Source organism: Drosophila teissieri, chromosome 3R (assembly GCF_016746235.2).
Source record: "Drosophila teissieri strain GT53w chromosome 3R, Prin_Dtei_1.1, whole genome shotgun sequence".
In the NCBI taxonomy this organism is placed as follows: domain Eukaryota; kingdom Metazoa; phylum Arthropoda; class Insecta; order Diptera; family Drosophilidae; genus Drosophila; species Drosophila teissieri.
Window position 1 is genome coordinate 13,813,161 of NC_053032.1, and position 17,070 is coordinate 13,830,230.

Genomic DNA, 17,070 nt, shown 5'->3' on the forward strand with positions numbered 1-17,070 from the left:
GCACCACCGCACCACCGCACCCACCATTCCACCGGTGGGGCCAGTGTTTGCACAGCCAGTGATGCATGCCAGGAGCAGACGGCGCTTCAGCCCAATGCTCCATGCTCCATGCCCCATGCCCCACGTCCCCTGCCACATACCCCATGCCCCATGCCCTTACTCTGGATAAACTTCCTGAACTTGATGCGGGCACCGGCCTATCACAATATGCGACACGGACATCGTCATTTGCCGGAGCAGATGCAAAATCAGTTGCAGCTGCAGTGGCAGTTGCAGTTGTAGCCGTAGTTGTATGGACATCCTGTTATCGGGAGTCGGATGTCTGGCCCCGGCATTAAGCTTAACACTAAGCCCAATGCAGGGCCCGGAAAATTGCAATAATATTGTTCGAGAGTCAGTCGTCTGCTCGGTTCGGTTTGGCTCGGTTCGCTACTCCGCCACTCCGCTCCTTCCACACTGCCAAAGTTCAATGTTAATTTTGGACATTTACCTGTGCTAATATTGGCCACATGCAGACACACAGCAGTAGGCAAAAAGCTAGTAAACAGATGGGTGCTGGTAAACTAAGCACACCTCATTGGTATAATTTGACTTGGTGCTTTGTAGCTTGATTAGCAATTGATTTACTGTTTTAAATTTGTTTCACTAAGAGTAGAATATAATTCCAAAATCATTGCATTCATTTTGATGCAGTGTCTATAGCTTATAATAACGAAGATTCAATACTGAAGTTAATTAAATCTCATAATAAAAAGGCTTCAAAGGAGCCTGGAATTAATTGCTTGCTTAAGAAACCCCTTTACAATGTAAAGTATAATGTAATATATTTAATTGCTTTAGTTATGTTAATTGCACTGCTATTATTGTGATCTCAACTGTTTTGCTCTATGCCCGGCACGCGTTTCTAAAACCTTCGCTCTGCGGAGGGGGCAAGCTACTGTTATTCTACTGTTACCACAGTTGTTGGTTTTCTTGCAGCCACCCACAGCCACCGATCGGGTGATCCACCCACTACTGACCACCGCCCACAGCCCACCACCCACAGCACCACCTTGGTCCGCCGTCGACCATGCAATGTTGTTCTTTCCGATGTCGTTTGTTTTTGTTCGAAATTGCGCCATCAGGAATATGCACAGGTGCATTTTAGCACAATAAAAACGTAATTGCTGGCAATTTAATGCTGTTGTTCTTTCACACACACACACACATACACACACACGAACACACTCTCTGGCTGACCAGAAATCAAGCCAGAAATCGCACTCGGAATTGTTCAACTTATTAACGGCAAATTGCAGGCACCGCGTTACCTTATTCATGCCGCCCACATGACGTATGAGCAATTTGCCGGAGCTGTCATGAAATATTGAGAGAATAATAAAAGGCTACCGAACGAACTGGCATGGACGGCTGGATATTAGCTCACAGACTTTGATTCATGTGCTCTTTAAACATTTTTAAATTGCCGGCCAGCGAAAAAAAAGGGGAAATAAAATAAAAATGAATGAGCAGCGAGTCGAAAGTCAACCCTTTTCAAAGACGAGCCCCGAAAATAATTTGCGCTCTTTTGGCAACATTTCAAATCGAAGTCATCCGCTCGTTTTTCACTCTGTCTTTTTGGTCTGCTCGCTTTGCGCCTAATTAAATTTGGCATAAAGTCCCTTTTTTATTACACCGCCAGCCACCCGCCAAACGGAGAAGCAGGAAAATTACAAATTGCCAACTTCATGCTCGTGCAAAAAACTTTGCCCATTCAAATGTTATTGGATACAGATACAGATACAGATACCGGCGCATTGGGGTCGGCTTCCTTTCTGCCTTTCATCCGGTTTTGTTGTGTGGTATCTGGCTTTTTTTAAATAATTTTCGGAAAATTGAAGGGCAATTAATCACAGACACTCGATGGAAAATGAGATACAAATTCGTAAACGGACCGCCCATGGGTCTAAAATAAAGAAGTTCCTTTGCCCGAGGACCGCAAAAACAAAAAAAAAATCAAAAAAAGGTTAAGAACATGCTGCGGCCGGTACAAAGGGAATTCCGCCAAAAAGTTAAATAAAATACACAAAAAGGGCGCAACTAAATGGACATTTATTTATTTACTTAACCAGCTTTCATTAGGCGCCGAATCATGAGGAGGGTCAAGTGGGGCGTGGCAAGCCCTTTAAAACGTGACCAGTTCTCAGGACACAAATTCAATTTGATCTCCTGCCTGGTCATTAAATTGAAAACAATTAGGCGGCCACACAAAGCCAAGCCGCAGCAGCTTTCCTGCCTCTCAAGTTATCGCCAATGAAAAGTTGTAACTTGCAGTATGAAGCGAAGCATGGGGGGAATGGAAACGAATATTTAAAATGCCCTATAAAAATCGCATAACAAAATAATTACCCAAATGACTACTAGTTAAGCTTCAGCATGTAACGTTGTTATGCAGGAGTGGTCAAAAGTATTATTTAAAAATTTACATAATGACCTCACTAAGCCTATACAGCCACTACTATAATTTAATTAAAATAATACAATATACAATACAATATATAAAATTTCTCCGTATTCGTTAATCACAAAAAAGGTTTGAATTTATTTGATTTTTTCAGTAAATGATTTATATTTAAAATAATAATAATATAACAAAGGATGAAATACGTACATTTACTTTAATCAAACGAGAATATTTACTTAGGTGAAGAAAATGATATGGACTCATTAATGACGTTTACGGTACCTACCGCCTTTGCAGTCTATCATACCCACTTAGGGTGCGAAAAGAAAGTTCTACTTCCGGAGCAGGACATGGCTGTGGCCGTAGACCATGGTCTGTATTCCGGAGCCGGAGTCGGAGCCCGAGTCGGAGTTGTCGTCGCCGTAGCCGGTGAAGTTTCGACTGCTCGAGCTTTGGCAATGTAAATCCAATCCGGCGTGCAGCCATCATGCGGTTAACACTTCGTATGACATAAATTACGAAAGTTTGCACATACTTTTTCGCACACAGCCGCAACAGCACTTCCACCTCCCTACCCTTCCCTTCCCCTTCCTACGCCCCTCGCTAACAATATCCCCCTCCAGGATCTGCCGCTTTTTAGCTGGATCTATGTGCATTGCTCTGGGCATATTCTTTACCAAATAATGCTCGCCGGCGTGCAAAATGGCTTTCAACGGGGAAAATGGGCTGCTGCCCCGCCCCTTTATCGGGCCACCCTTTTCCGCAGCCATTTTCCCGCCGCCCCTGGTTCTAAAAACAAAAGCTTGTGAAGTGTGTCTGGCATTCTTTCATTTCGGCTTTGGCGCGGCGTTTTAAAAAAGTTTAAAAGTTTACCCAAGATAAAGGAAATATATATCTATGGCAGCACATATACATATATTTAAATTGTCCGGCTATATGTGTGCGTAAGCCGTAAGCGTTTTACTGTAAAAAACGGCACAGTGATTGTAAAATTCGGAAAGCCCTCAAATAAATAATACAATATATTGACTTGGAACATTTTCACGAACAAGAACTGGGGTTTCCTTTAACGCTTAAGACATTAAAAGTTCTAAAATATTTCGAAACTAGCTTGACCTACTCAACCTTATACTAGTGCTTAAATAAGACCCCATTAAAAGTAACTGAAGGTGATTTTAATGTAGTCATCATAGTTTTGTTTCCAAAAATGTGATATCCATTGCATCTGCAGACCGTACCTTAAATCACGATTATCCTTCAAGAATTTCCCCCATCCGAACCACTGTGCCACACATTTTGGCGGTGGTGCGTGCCTACTGCGATTTTATGAAATGAGGGGAGGATATCTGCGAAAAGCGGATCGCTGGGAAATGAGGGGTGGGAATGAAAAGGCGAGGCGTTTTGCAACTGAGAAACAAAAGTTTGCCCTTTCGCCTGTTGTCCGATGTGTGAGTGTTGTTGCGTGCGAGTGTGTGCGTGTGCACTTAACACTTTGCACACGCACACGCACAGAAACAAGTGTCGCATAAAGTTAACTGCGCATAGAAAAATGGAAATTTTTATTAGATTTCGATTTTCGTTTCTTGGTCTTGTGTAAAATCTTTATAGTCCCAATACATTTCCAAATGTTTGCCGTCATTTTATATGCGCGCATTACGTTGGCCATTGCTATTGTCTCTGTGCGTGCTGATGCCGAAGATCTTCCAGGCCAACGGATTCCTCCTATAAAATTGCCAATTTAATAGTCAAATGGCAAATGTTCTCAAGGCCGCAAGTAACACGCAATACTTTTAGCAAACGGGCAGTTTGCTGTAAATTATTTTATTAAAGTTTCATTAAGCTTCATGTAGTAGTCTAGGAAATATCGTTAAGCATTATTTGCAAGTATAATAAAGCGTGGACTATTTAAGCAGCTTATTAATATGCCGTTAAGGGAATTAGTTCATGGTTCATGGGTTTCTTCATAGTCATTTACTTTTACGTTATTTAAAACCATATGTACGTAAAGCATTCTCAATTATCAATAAGGAACAAGTAATGAGGCATTTACTATGAAATCAGGACACTTTCCCACGCATTTTATTGATACCCCCACTCTGAAAGCCAATTGGCCAGTAAAGTGTACTACTAAATTATCCGCTTATCGCGTTCACCTTGAGCCAAAACAGTTTCTCGCTATTGTTTCCCCCTCCATGTCAACTCCTTTAAGCTGGGTAATTGAATATAGCGGCTTCATCCATTTATGTAAATACGTGTACATTGTTTAGTTGAATTATTTTCCGCCCTTTTGCACATTTTTATTTTCCTGATATTATTTCCATGGCTCATTCTCAACGTCCCGGTTGTCTGAAACCAGATTCCTGTGACCACCCCCAACACCCCCACCACGCCTTTCCCCTCTCGCTTTTCACTGCGCTTGGCCGCACATGAGTTTTTATAGTTTTTCATTATTTGCATAGGGCTTATCTCTGGGGAGAATTAGTGTAAAGCAGGCGAGGAGAGGCAGGGCGAACGGAGGGATCTGTGTTATTGGAGGAGGGACAGGAGGTCCTGGAGGTCCAGGCAGCAGGAGCCAAGGAAGCAACCGTCGATTGTCGCGAGTCCTGTCGCACCTGCTCCACTACACTGAATGAAAAATCGCTTTTAAGATTATATAAAAGTTGATTTATACATAATTTAGAAATAATAGAATAATAGAAATATGTGTAATAAATTATTGGTCTTTGGTAAGAAACATATTGCTAGTTTATATTAAAAACTGTATCAATGTTTTTACTGTTTTTTAGACATAGTAATGTTTTTCATGGATTGCCAAATTCTATTTTTGATTTGGCTAATACACTGAAGGTTTCAGGTGGTTATTTTAGTTAAGCGTATGGTGCGTGATCCATGACATCCTCCCTGAGGAGTGGCTTTCGCTTTGGCCTGGCAAAAATGGAAATTTGCTACCGCTTATTTATTTTTTCCCTGACATCCGCCTGTTCTTTCGCGATTTTCACCTGCCACCCATCGCCCACTTCCCTCCACCCCCCGTATTTCCCGCCCCCTCGCGGGTTGTACAAACGAAGCATGAACCGGGAGCGTAATTCAAGCGGAAAATTGTCGCGCAACGTCGCGTCGTCTTGCCATCCTTGGCCCCCCATCCTGAGTCCTGCGACCTGCGTCCTTACCTTCCGTCTCTCCGTGGGAATTCCCAGGACCCTCCGCAGTGCAGCGAGCTATGTAAACGGCACACGGCTCTCAGCGAGTTAACAATGTTTTTAGCCAGGTTGTTGTTACTGCCGCTGTTGCCGTAGTTGTACGCGCTGTTAATATTCTCGGCTTGCACGCCGCTCGCAATTGACGCGTATTAGAGACAGCGGCTCCTGACCTGAGCCGAACTGAACCTTTTGGTTTCAGGCCAGGATGTCCAGGACATTGCGTGGCATCCATCCAATCGGAATGTTTGATCAGGCATTGCATTTGGCTCATCATTTTCATCGGCTGGCGCCGCTACACAAGAAGCTGGGAGGATTCTTCCCCGCAATCGCCATCCGCCGCAATTGAAAATCACAGTCTCTGTCTACACTTAGGAAAATATGTTAATTGTCAAGAAAACTTTCTCTCAAACATATATACAAATCAACTAAAATCAAAACATTGCACATAAGAAAGTGCCAGTGCTACATGATTAACGTTTTCCGTCTGAGATAGGCTCTTAATGAAATTGATTATTTTCCCAACTGCACTTTTGGTGCTGATTTTCAGTGGCTGTTCCAACCGCAAATCGTGTTAGCCACGCCATTAGCAAAAGCTCGCCGAGAACGGCGAAGCATCAAGGAGCGGCGTTGGTGGTCATGCAATCGGCGGGGAGGTGTATGAAATGGATCCCGATTCCCAGATCCCTGGGTCCTGGCTCTCCTGCTCCTCTAATGTGCGCGCTCCAATGGCCGTAAACCAATTCAAAAGCATATTTGCAAGCACTGATGGACCGTGGACCGCAACAGGATGGGAAAGAAGCGAATACGAACCACCAATGAAGGGTGATGTACAATAGACGAGGTCCTTGAAATATAATATTTAGCCTGGCTTTGAGTCAGTTGAGCCCTTCCCTTGTGTGCCCAGAATCACTTGGATCGAACTCGCGCTGTGCACTTCACAAAATACCAAGCTGTCTATATTTTTTAAATTATTAGAATTTTAAGTCACCTTTAAGTACTCTTACTAAACTTTGATTTAGTAGATCGAGTGAAAAGAAAAATGTACAATTTAAAACTCCTCTAAATTTTATTATTTTAATTGAACATCATGTACGCAATACTGAAGTATGCTCAGTTTTTTCAGCAGTTTTTTCAATTGTTCAGATTACCAAAAATGTTCTTAGTTCAAAGGGGAGTTACTTTCTAAGTGCAGATGTAGAGTAATCTCGACTGAGGGCTTCAGCTGATGGCTGGCCTATGTCACCGATGAAGATACTACGATGTGAAAGTGCCAATGCCAATGCCAATGCCTTTGCTTTTCGTTTGCACCATGTGCGAGCCATAACAATGTGGAAAATTGTTTCCTGTATCAATTTCACACATTAAGGAAGCAATTCGATTTTATCGCTTCCTCATGACTACACGTTCAATTATTGAAGAGTTTACGTTTTGCCGCCGGCGTTCCCTTTCCGAAATTCCAGCACTTCCCTTTCAAAATTCTCTCCCTTTTCGAGGTTAGAGCCTTAAGTAGTCGTGTGCTGGCCTCTTTGCCAAAAAACACATTTTGCATACATTTGTATGTGCTTTTTGCAATCCGAGTGCGTGTGTGCTTTGTACTCGGTTTAGGAGGTAATTCTTTTCAATTGTTGTCTTACAGGCCGTTTTACAAGCCATTTTCTGTTGCCTGCTTTGGGGGTGGAACATTAGGTCCTTGAATTCGATGAAAAGCCTGGCTTGATTGTATCCTTGATTAGCCCATTTGTTTTTTATACCTACATTGCGCGTTGACTGAACAAATAAATGTTATTTAAACAAACATTTTCGTGTATTTTATTAATTATAAAATTATAGTAAAATAGTTTTAAAAATATAATTTGTTCATAAAATACCAAATCAGTCACCGAGTAAAATCCGACTAAAGTTGTTTTTCGATATTAGCCTTTCTCCGAACTGTCTCCCATTTTGCTTATAATATTTACCAATTTTGATTATCCCATACAGGGCGAGACCCGAATCAAAATTGAAATCTCTGCACTGACAAGAGCATTTAGGTGGCTAGGAGGCCAACTTGTCCCCGCGTTCTGTGCCCTGTCGGCCTTTCAGCCGTTTCAGCCGTTTCAGCCATTTGAGCTTTTCAGCCAGCCTGTGCTGTTTGCATATCAATTTGGGAATAAGCAACTCGGAGCTGACAGCGTTTGTGTCAACATCAACAACTGCTTGGTATGCGTGGCAGGCGGACGATGAGGTTGCCATTCGGGCCACATACAAAATACAAATGAGCCATTGTGGGTCACGTAGTGCTCAATAGGTCAACGGGTCATAACAGATTCGTTTCGATATTTGTTTATTGATGGCTTTCATCCACGACCAGGATCAGCCGCATGCCACATGTAATTAATAAACAATGGACGACAGACTTCACTGCCTTTCCGCCCTTGGGTCGAACACAAATTCAGCGAATTAGCGAAGAAATTAAAAAGTAATTTCTGCAGAGCAACAAGGACGAAGGATTTGCAATTGTCAGTTAAAAATGTAGCGCATGCAAATGAAGAGGAAGATCCGTAAACGGCTGATGATGATGGTCTGACAACGATGCCAACTGCCAGACCGAAGTTGAAACTTTTAATTTGATTTGCAGCATTTTAATGGATTTTAATGAAACGCAAACAGGCGACGATTGCAGCAAGGAGCGGAGGCGAAAAAAAAACTCAAAAAGGACACTCAAGAGGCTGGAGTAAAAACTTTGGCAAATGCCAAAGCGCGAAAAATTCACTTCACTTTATTTTTGGTAAGTTAGACGCAGCTCAAGACCTTCCACTTGATGAGCAAGCGCCTCTTTCCGTTTGTAATTGAAAATGTTTGAAATTCCAAGCCGACTGACTGTCGGCAAATCACAAATATAGTAGGGGCGAGGATAATTCAAAATTAATTTCAATTAAGTATACTTTCCGGATCGTGAATATGACAGCTATGTGTCATAAGTCATGCATGTTTTCGTAGCAGACAGATGGACCCGGCGGGCTAATTAAAAACACATAAATTACGCATACGCCATGTGGCCGATGGTCGCGCAAAATGAAGCGTAAATGTGAAAAGTTTTGGCATTTTTGATCAAAAGTCCATGGGCCGGCTAATTTGATTAGCTCCCAGGCCCAGGCCCAGGCCCGTGCTCATTAAGAGGTCCTGGCCCTTGTCCTTTGTCCTCTTCGCTTCTTGTACATCTCTCACTCTTATATTTCGCATTTTCCTCTTTTTCGGCCCTTTTCGTCTTGGCACTTCGTTCGCTGTGCGTGGGTGTGTGTGTCCCGTGGACTATCTTTCAGACAGAACTCATGCAACATTTAGTGGCAACTAATTGCAGCAGCATTGAAATTAATTATTTAACCCTTTTTATTGTTTAAGCCCTCGCTCGTCTTTCGACTTTCGGCTCTCAGGAGCCGCACCCGTAGCCTTTTTAGGCCGCGCCTCATTAGCATAATTAATTGTGCAAATTTGCGTAGTTAAACAAGTTATTATTTCAAATTAAACGAGTACATTTCGTCATTGCCAAGAGCCCGAAATTGTTAGGGATATATAATAATAATTTCTTTTAAATCATCCAGTGAACCTGATACCCGTTTGAAGTCTTTTAAGAAGGTTAAGTTTCCAAGAGCCGATGAAAATTAATTTAACATGATTCGAATCCCTAAATGGTGCTAAAATATCACAGATGTTCTTTAAACTTGTTCCAAAAACTAAAACCTTTAAATTATTGTTTATCTGCGAAGCCTATTTTTTGCCCAATCCCTAGCATTTAATTAAAACTGGCATAGTTAACTCGAACACCAACCTGTCTGTTATAATACAGATTAGCGGTTCGAACTGTGAATAAACGCATTGAAATCCATAAATTGAATTATTTATTTATCTTATTTATTTGAATTTTTCATGAACAGCAAGGAAACAAAAAAATAAATGCATTGCAGCTTGCCTTTGGAAATATTTTACACAATTTAATGGCCAGTCGCCGAAATGAAAAACTAAAGTAAATGCTTTTATATACATTATCATTATTTGCTCTCGTTTATTTTTATTTTATCGTGTGTGATTTTTACTCTTTACAACCGAAAGAAGTGCGATTGAGTAAGTAAATTAATTTATACATTTATTTTTTATATTTAGTATGTTTTTCCATCACACACTCTGAGTTTTATTTTAATTGGACATACTTATGAACAAAACGTGATGTCAGATACCTCCAGGTTTCCATTCATTTTATCATACCATGATACATATGCTTTATATATTTTTTAGTTGGCTGTCTGTCGCCAGATCATTTTTAGAGGGCTTTGACCCAGCGGATAATGGATAGTGACTATTTGTAGTTGCTCAGCTAAATGAAATGTGTATTGCGTTTTTGTTTAAAATTATTATCTATGTTTCTCTGCTCTTTTTGTATGTCATTTTGTATGTCGGCCTTAGTAACTACATGCTGAGATATATAGCAAATAGCTTTATATACATACGTATATGGCTGAGAGTGGCTTAGTGACATGATTTATAGTTGTTTATTCTCTGTTTTTAATGTTTAAAATTGTATTTACAGCATATTTACGCTAGACTTAATTATAATGATTTTTACAGCATCTGCATTCTTGTTTCTCACCGATAAAATCGCATTTTATTCCATTATCTTTGTTTTTATGTGTTCGCTTATTTTTTATGGTGTTTCATATGTGTTTTTTTTTATAATTTACCCAATGCACTTGCCGTGGGGTGTGCAGGGATATATTTGCTCGAAAAATGTTTTATGTGCACTACGTATGGAAATCAATTGCCAAACAACAATCGGAAAAATTACGCTTATATACAAATATTGGAAATTCGATTGGTTTGCTGGAGAGTGGCTTATTTTTGCTAGTATCAGTGTCAGGCAGGTAAATCAATTTTTTCTGGCAGTTTTTGTTTGTTTTAATTTTCAGTTTTGTTTTATTCAGTCGCTCATGACCCAACCGACAATTATATTCATTTACATGGATAACATGACTTTCATTGAAAAGAAATATGGTTCTTTACAAAAAACGCACTCTTAACATGCCGAATTACAAAAAAAAACACTGTTTTAACACAAATTGCAAAGGGGACATTCAAATGATTCCGTTGAGCTTTTTAAGAAATCATATTTCAGTAAAATATTTCCTTTAAGTAACCAAATATAGCCAAAGGCAAAAAATGTGTATAAATTGTTATTAGAACCTATTCTATATGTTTTGTTTATAAACTGAAAAGGAAGAATTATCATAATAAAATTCGTTTAGTCTGATACTTCTTAAGAACAATTACATAAAAGTAAGTAGCTACTTTCATGTTCTTGTAATATTTAATTCGAACTTTGTTCATACGAAATAATTTAAAGAATATACTTAATTATTAATTTAAAACATTTCTATGTTAAATATTTTTCCTTGAGCATTCATAACCTTTAACGTTTCACTCCCTCAATTTTATTTACATTTCTCGACCCAAAAACTTTTTCCTATTTACTAATTCGCGGTCTTACCTTTGTCTGTTACCCTAACTAACTAACTAGGTGACTAACTGACTGACTAACTAACGTGATGATATAGTTGACAAAGTTGCCATACGAGGCGATTTTGAATCCGAGTCCGGAGATTTGAGTTCTTCCGCCGATTCCGATTCTCTTATGGATGAGACTGTTCATGAAGGGCGTCGCAAACAGTGAATTAGCAGAATTGCCGCCAGAAATGCGGAAATTAGTGACGTCCTGCCACACAGGATGCTCCTTTGTGCCGAGCCAGAGTCTTTAATTAAGGAAACGAAGAGAAGACATTGGAAAATAAACCAAAAGAATTATTATGGCATCGGTTCAATATAATTTGAAGTCTATATTGCAGGCCAAAAACATCCATTAATTTAAAGCGACTTATATACATTGCATTCCTCAAATTATAAAAGTTAAAGGATATGGTTTTAACTTGATGAAAGTAAGGAATAGATGGATAACCAAGACCAACTCACTTGCATTCGCATGCCTCAGCGGCATTTGATTGTTGAAATTGTCGTACTGCGATAGTGACGCACTGAGAGTCTTCTCGCGCCTCAGCTCCGGATAATTTTCAATTTCCGCCACGCATTTGAGCTCCAGGATTTTACCGGCCTGGAAAAAGCGCTGCCCCTGCAAAAAGAATTGCACCTGAAGCCGCTGTCGCCTCAGTACATAATCATGGGCTGCTAAACTTGTGTCCGTTGTGGGATACAGTTCTCCTAACAGCGGCTAAAAAAGAGTACAAATACACAAATAAGTTAAACACAAATGTTAAACATAGCTCGTAGTTTCAAGTATATAATTTTAGTTCTAGTTTAAGGAAGGAAACAAACCTGCTCGCCATTTATGTACCAGGTGAGTCGTGTGGGCAGGCTGGAGAAGTCCGATATGCAAGTGGCTTTGAGGTACTCCTCCATGCGATACATGGAGTTGAAGCTCTCGATTAGCGGGTCGTTCTGAGGCAGTGCTATAATATTTAAAAATCATTATTTGCTGAAATAGATCACAGTTCTATAATGGAAAGCTCACCTGCAACAGTCATGTTGTCCGCCTTATCCGCGAGCTTAAAGTGGGGCGCATCTCCGCTAACTTCGCACTTATAGAGTCCGGTTGACTTGGCACCTTGTAAACTCAAATCCAGTCGGCAACTCGATTCGTTGCACACGTATTTCCCTTCGAGCACTTGTAGACCTGGCACTTCGAAAGTCATGTAAATCGGACTCGTCAGAGGGGAATATCTAATCAGAACATTAAGCCGTTGAGAACTTATTTTTCAGTATAACTTGAAGTGGTTACCTGAAAAACTCCTCGTGGTCTTTGTACCATTTGACCGAGTTTAGCGTGTGACCTCGCATATCGTAGCTGCACGATAAGGTCACATTGTCCCGAAAATCTACGATCTCGGGCACACTGATATCCGTCACAAACAGAGCACATGCGATTGGAAAGTCTAAAACGCATGAAAACCAATTTTTAAAATCCTATATTCTATTTTATTTTAGATAGAAATTCAATTGTATTCCCTTTTTAAACATTAGACCATTGAGAGATATTTCTTTCCCCCACGAACTCGTTAACCAACATATCCAATTTACGTATAGCAAACTGAAAATGCCAGCAGCACCATACAAACAGTGAAATATTGTTAGAAAACAGGGCCCTATGGCAATTTCCTGTAATCGAACCGTAGGGCGTGGCACATGTGCTTTGTGTATGGGATGAGTTCATGGAAATCTGCCATCCTCGATATGTTGGATAGCACAGCCCACAGGCCAGTGGCACAATTTTGGTCACCAAAAACCAGGGACATGTTCAGCGGTAGGTGTAGTATGCGTAATTTTTAATTTGCCCAGGTGACTGACCTGGGAAAATGGAGAATGGGCAAACGAGGGGGAAACGGCTGGTGCTTTGTGTCCAAGTTCTGGCACACGAGACATCGAATAAATTTCAAATTTCTTGAAATGAATATGCAAAACAGTTAGTTAGGCAGAGGGCTACCTATGTGCATACGTGAGGACAAGAAAAAAGCAATGGATGTGGGGCCATATGTATCTGCCATATGGAGCTCCATCCAGTAGGTAAGTTCTGACATGGCTGACCACCAACCCAATAAACAACCAGTGGGTGGCTGGTCCAGAAATTGATAAGAAATGTGGACAATCCAAATGTCAAATGACTCGACTTTTGCCTCGAGAAAAATAAATAAAAGAGTGCAAAGTAAAAGGAATTTGGCAGCAGGACATGACAGATATTCAGCAGTTGAAAATCACTTATTTGGACATGACTTAGCTTTATAAGGATATCATAGGGATTTGTAATTAAAAATGTGTTATCTAAGGTGAAATAGGTTCTAAAATATGGAGCGATTGTTAAATAGCGTTGGACTATTTAATTCCGGCTAAAAACAATCGCTTAAAGTAGTTAAATTTTACTAATACTTTATTTAAAATTTAAAAACTTACACATTGTGCACTAACCACTAAAGCTTTTTGGCATTCTGCACATATGCAAATTAACATAAAGGCAAACAATGTCGCACAATTACACAAATAAATATTTTATTCACATTTATTTGAGATAGCTGTGATTAAATCCGGCAAATTGTTAGAATTCATTACGCTTTTAAATCAACGGAAACTAGTAAAAACTTTAAGCCATCCGGAGGCAAAACAATTCCATTGCCACTGTGTGGGTTAAGCTGTGTCTCCACTAAAACGCAAAGGAAGGAGAGGGTTAAGCTGTGACGGAGATACCAACATACATATATTTACACCTCCGCACATGAAAAGTTTGCTGTTAATTAACCTGCACATTTCATTCGAGAAAAGGCACTCACACATTTACGTACTCGTACGTTTAACCCAAGCTAACCCACTGAAATCCGCACACACATTTTCCCAAATGTACACATGCATTTTTGGGACCATCGCCGTAGAAGTTTGGTGATAAATTCATTTGGAGATGCGGAGTTGAGACATTTAGGCAAACATTTTTGCGGTGCCATGTTTTCTTTATAATAATTATATGTGGCTTAGTGCAGAAGACTTTCTTTCTAACAACACACATTCAACAGCTTCACATAATGCAGTATAGCACTCGTAGAGAAGAAAATCGCATAACTTTTCTTATAACTAATAACTACTCATTAGCTAAATAAATACATTTTTCGATGTTTCCTTGTTTTTTGTTGATTACTCGAGAGCTAAACAGGAAAGCTGACAGTAAGCTGATCTACTGAGATGTTGATGGAATCATAATCTTGAACTTAACTGTGTACAAATTTCTTTATAGTTTGATGGTCTTTTGTGGTCAGCACAATTGTATATTCATTTTATTTGCTTGCGCAATATAACCCACAAAGTGGAGAAAAAGAATCTATAAGAGTCTAGCAAACAGGCAAAGTGTTTTTTCCTATTTTAGTTGCATATAAATCCGCAAATTAATTGGGTGCCATATGAGTGAAGAGACCAACAGATTTCAAAAGTAAATAAATAGGTCCCAGCCATTTGTTATTTGTTGTAGTTGCTTTGCGGTTACCCAAGGCGACATCGTAAATTGGACGTCACACAATGGACAATATTTAATTCCATTAGGCTGGCCAAATTGTTGTTGCCTGCAAACACTCTTAATATAGAAGCGTCCACAGAAATTGAAAAGCTACAACTCCACAGCAGAACTTTTCCTGCAAATCCTTTCTCCGGCTCTCTTTGTGGTCAAAGCCTTTGTGTGCGTGTCCTGGATAGCATGAATTTCCTGCATGAAAGTTTTCCGAGGTAAGTGTGGAATATGGACCAGACCCAGTGCAACAAATTCTCAGGGAATATGCACTTAATCTATCCACAGATTCTGCCAGTAGGTCAGAAACTCCAATACTACATAACAAATTTCAATAGACTTAAATGGTAATATATTGAAAATTTAAAACACCGTAAATTTTTATGGGATTATATTGACGCTAAAAAGTTTATATACATATCATATACATTTGTGACAATTGTAAATAACCACATTCATAGCTATAATTTACCAGTTCTTTATTTGCGAGGTAGAGAATCTTCTTTCTGATACTAGCCAATTCTAAACATTAATTTGTTCTTATCAAGCATGCCAGAACTCTAACCAATTGCAATTTAGTAGGTTAAAAAGAAAAAGTGAAAACCCGCTTTGGCAGTTGAACTTTTCCAGCGCTCTCGCACACATGATGGAATACAATTTCTAGTTCTCGACGAGCAGAGTAAAAAGCAGACTGAGCCAGCTCATTTAATGCGCTCCAAATTAATTGCCCCATTGCCATGGGCAATTCGAGTGCAGGAGGGAATAACAAGTCGTGGGAAAGCGGGAAAATGCGGCGGGCGGCTGCCTTTGGCAGTTTGCCTAATTGCGAGCATTTCAAAAATACAATTTAAGTTTAAACTGCACTCAAGATGTGCTGCTACTGCTACTGCTGCTGCTGCTGCTGCTTCAGCAAAAGTTGAGGCAGCAGAAATTACCGAATGCCAAAAGGGATCGGAATGGAAAGCGGGGCAAGTGCAGCAGCCACTGAAACTGCGGCAACGGTTGAAATTATGGCAAAAGTCATTAAAACAGCCAGAGGCAAAAACTTTGCCAATATTGATCTGCGGTCGGTGTTCTCGGTAAACACCAATAACAATTAAAATAATAACAAGCCGATTCACAATAAACGACAAGGGCGATTGTTTTGGGTCCCATCACGCATACGCACCGTTGCCTCCAAATCCCCGCCAGCGCTTCATTAACCAAACAAATACTGCACTGAATGCACTGCAACCAAATCTCAATTCCCGAATACCATACCAAAAAAATAATATTAATTTCCTCCGTTTCGAGAGGCGAAGGGCCACAAAAACTTACCAATTAAAAGTGCGATGAACAGAAACATCAGCCAGCCGTAATCCATTTTTTGTCGTCGTCCTTATTGTTGCTCTTGTTTGAATAAAATTAATTGTTTCCAGTTATTGTTGCTATTGGCTTTTGCAGTGGCGTTGATTTATGCAGTTTATCTCCCCGTCCTATCTCCAAGTATCCCTTTGTATCGCGTGTTTGGAGTCGGAAAGAACGCCCAAAAAACTAGAATCGAACAAGCAAGTGGAGGTCAAACGAGTGGCTCAATTAATTGAACACTGTGTCAAAAGACGACGTACAAAAGAAGGACTCGAAGCCCACATCGAGATGGAGAAACGGAACAAGAGAATATAAATAAATAAACTCAGCGACAAACTCATGCAGAAAAGTTCAAAGGATACGCTCTGTCAGTGTCGTTATAAATAAATAACAAACGTTACAGCATTTCGGAAAAAAGTAACCAAGTCCAAGGAGCTGGAGACAGGATATACACGGCAAAAATAAAAATTGTCATGTAAGTAGGATTTGTCAAGTATAAATTTTGTGTTTATAATTCAAATATTGATTTTTATATTTATAAAGTATACAGGAAGTAAACTAAAATAGAAATTAGTTTTTTATTAGTCTCATGGAAAAAGGTCAGGAAATGCGTGTGCCATCGACATTTGTTATTTTAATAAGTTAAGTTTGTAAGTTAAGTTTGTATCTTGTCATCAACGAATCACATGAACACTCTACTTCTCTGTGTACGAACTGGCTTAAAAGGGAAAGCAGGAAAAAACAGAGAAAACAAGGACGTGTGGGCGTGGCAGACGCCCTGGCATCCTGTTTTGTTGTACTTCTCGTGTGCGAGTGTGTGTGCGTTTGTCAACTTAAATAATTTAAATGCCAAATTCAAACGAATCCATGTGTTTAATATTTGAATAAGCCATCCACCTGCCACGACCACGCCCCCTTTCGTTTGTGGCCCCCTGCTCCAGTACCTTTTTTCTTTGGGTTTCTTGGTTTATGTTCACTTTATTTTTGGCTCGGTTGTTCTT

General features: G+C 40.0%; 1 protein-coding gene across 1 annotated transcript; it reads right to left on the reverse strand.

Annotated features, from left to right (window-relative positions):
- Positions 1-11,223: 11,223 nt before the first annotated feature.
- LOC122621509 lies at positions 11,224-16,313 on the reverse strand. The gene is made up of 6 exons (XM_043799379.1): positions 16,040-16,313; positions 12,464-12,617; positions 12,197-12,405; positions 12,001-12,134; positions 11,641-11,896; positions 11,224-11,423 (listed from the first exon to the last, which is right to left on the reverse strand). The coding sequence occupies exons 1-6, from the start codon at positions 16,083-16,085 to the stop codon at positions 11,320-11,322; spliced, it is 903 nt and encodes a 300-aa protein (XP_043655314.1). The 5' UTR covers positions 16,086-16,313; the 3' UTR covers positions 11,224-11,319.
- Positions 16,314-17,070: the final 757 nt, after the last annotated feature.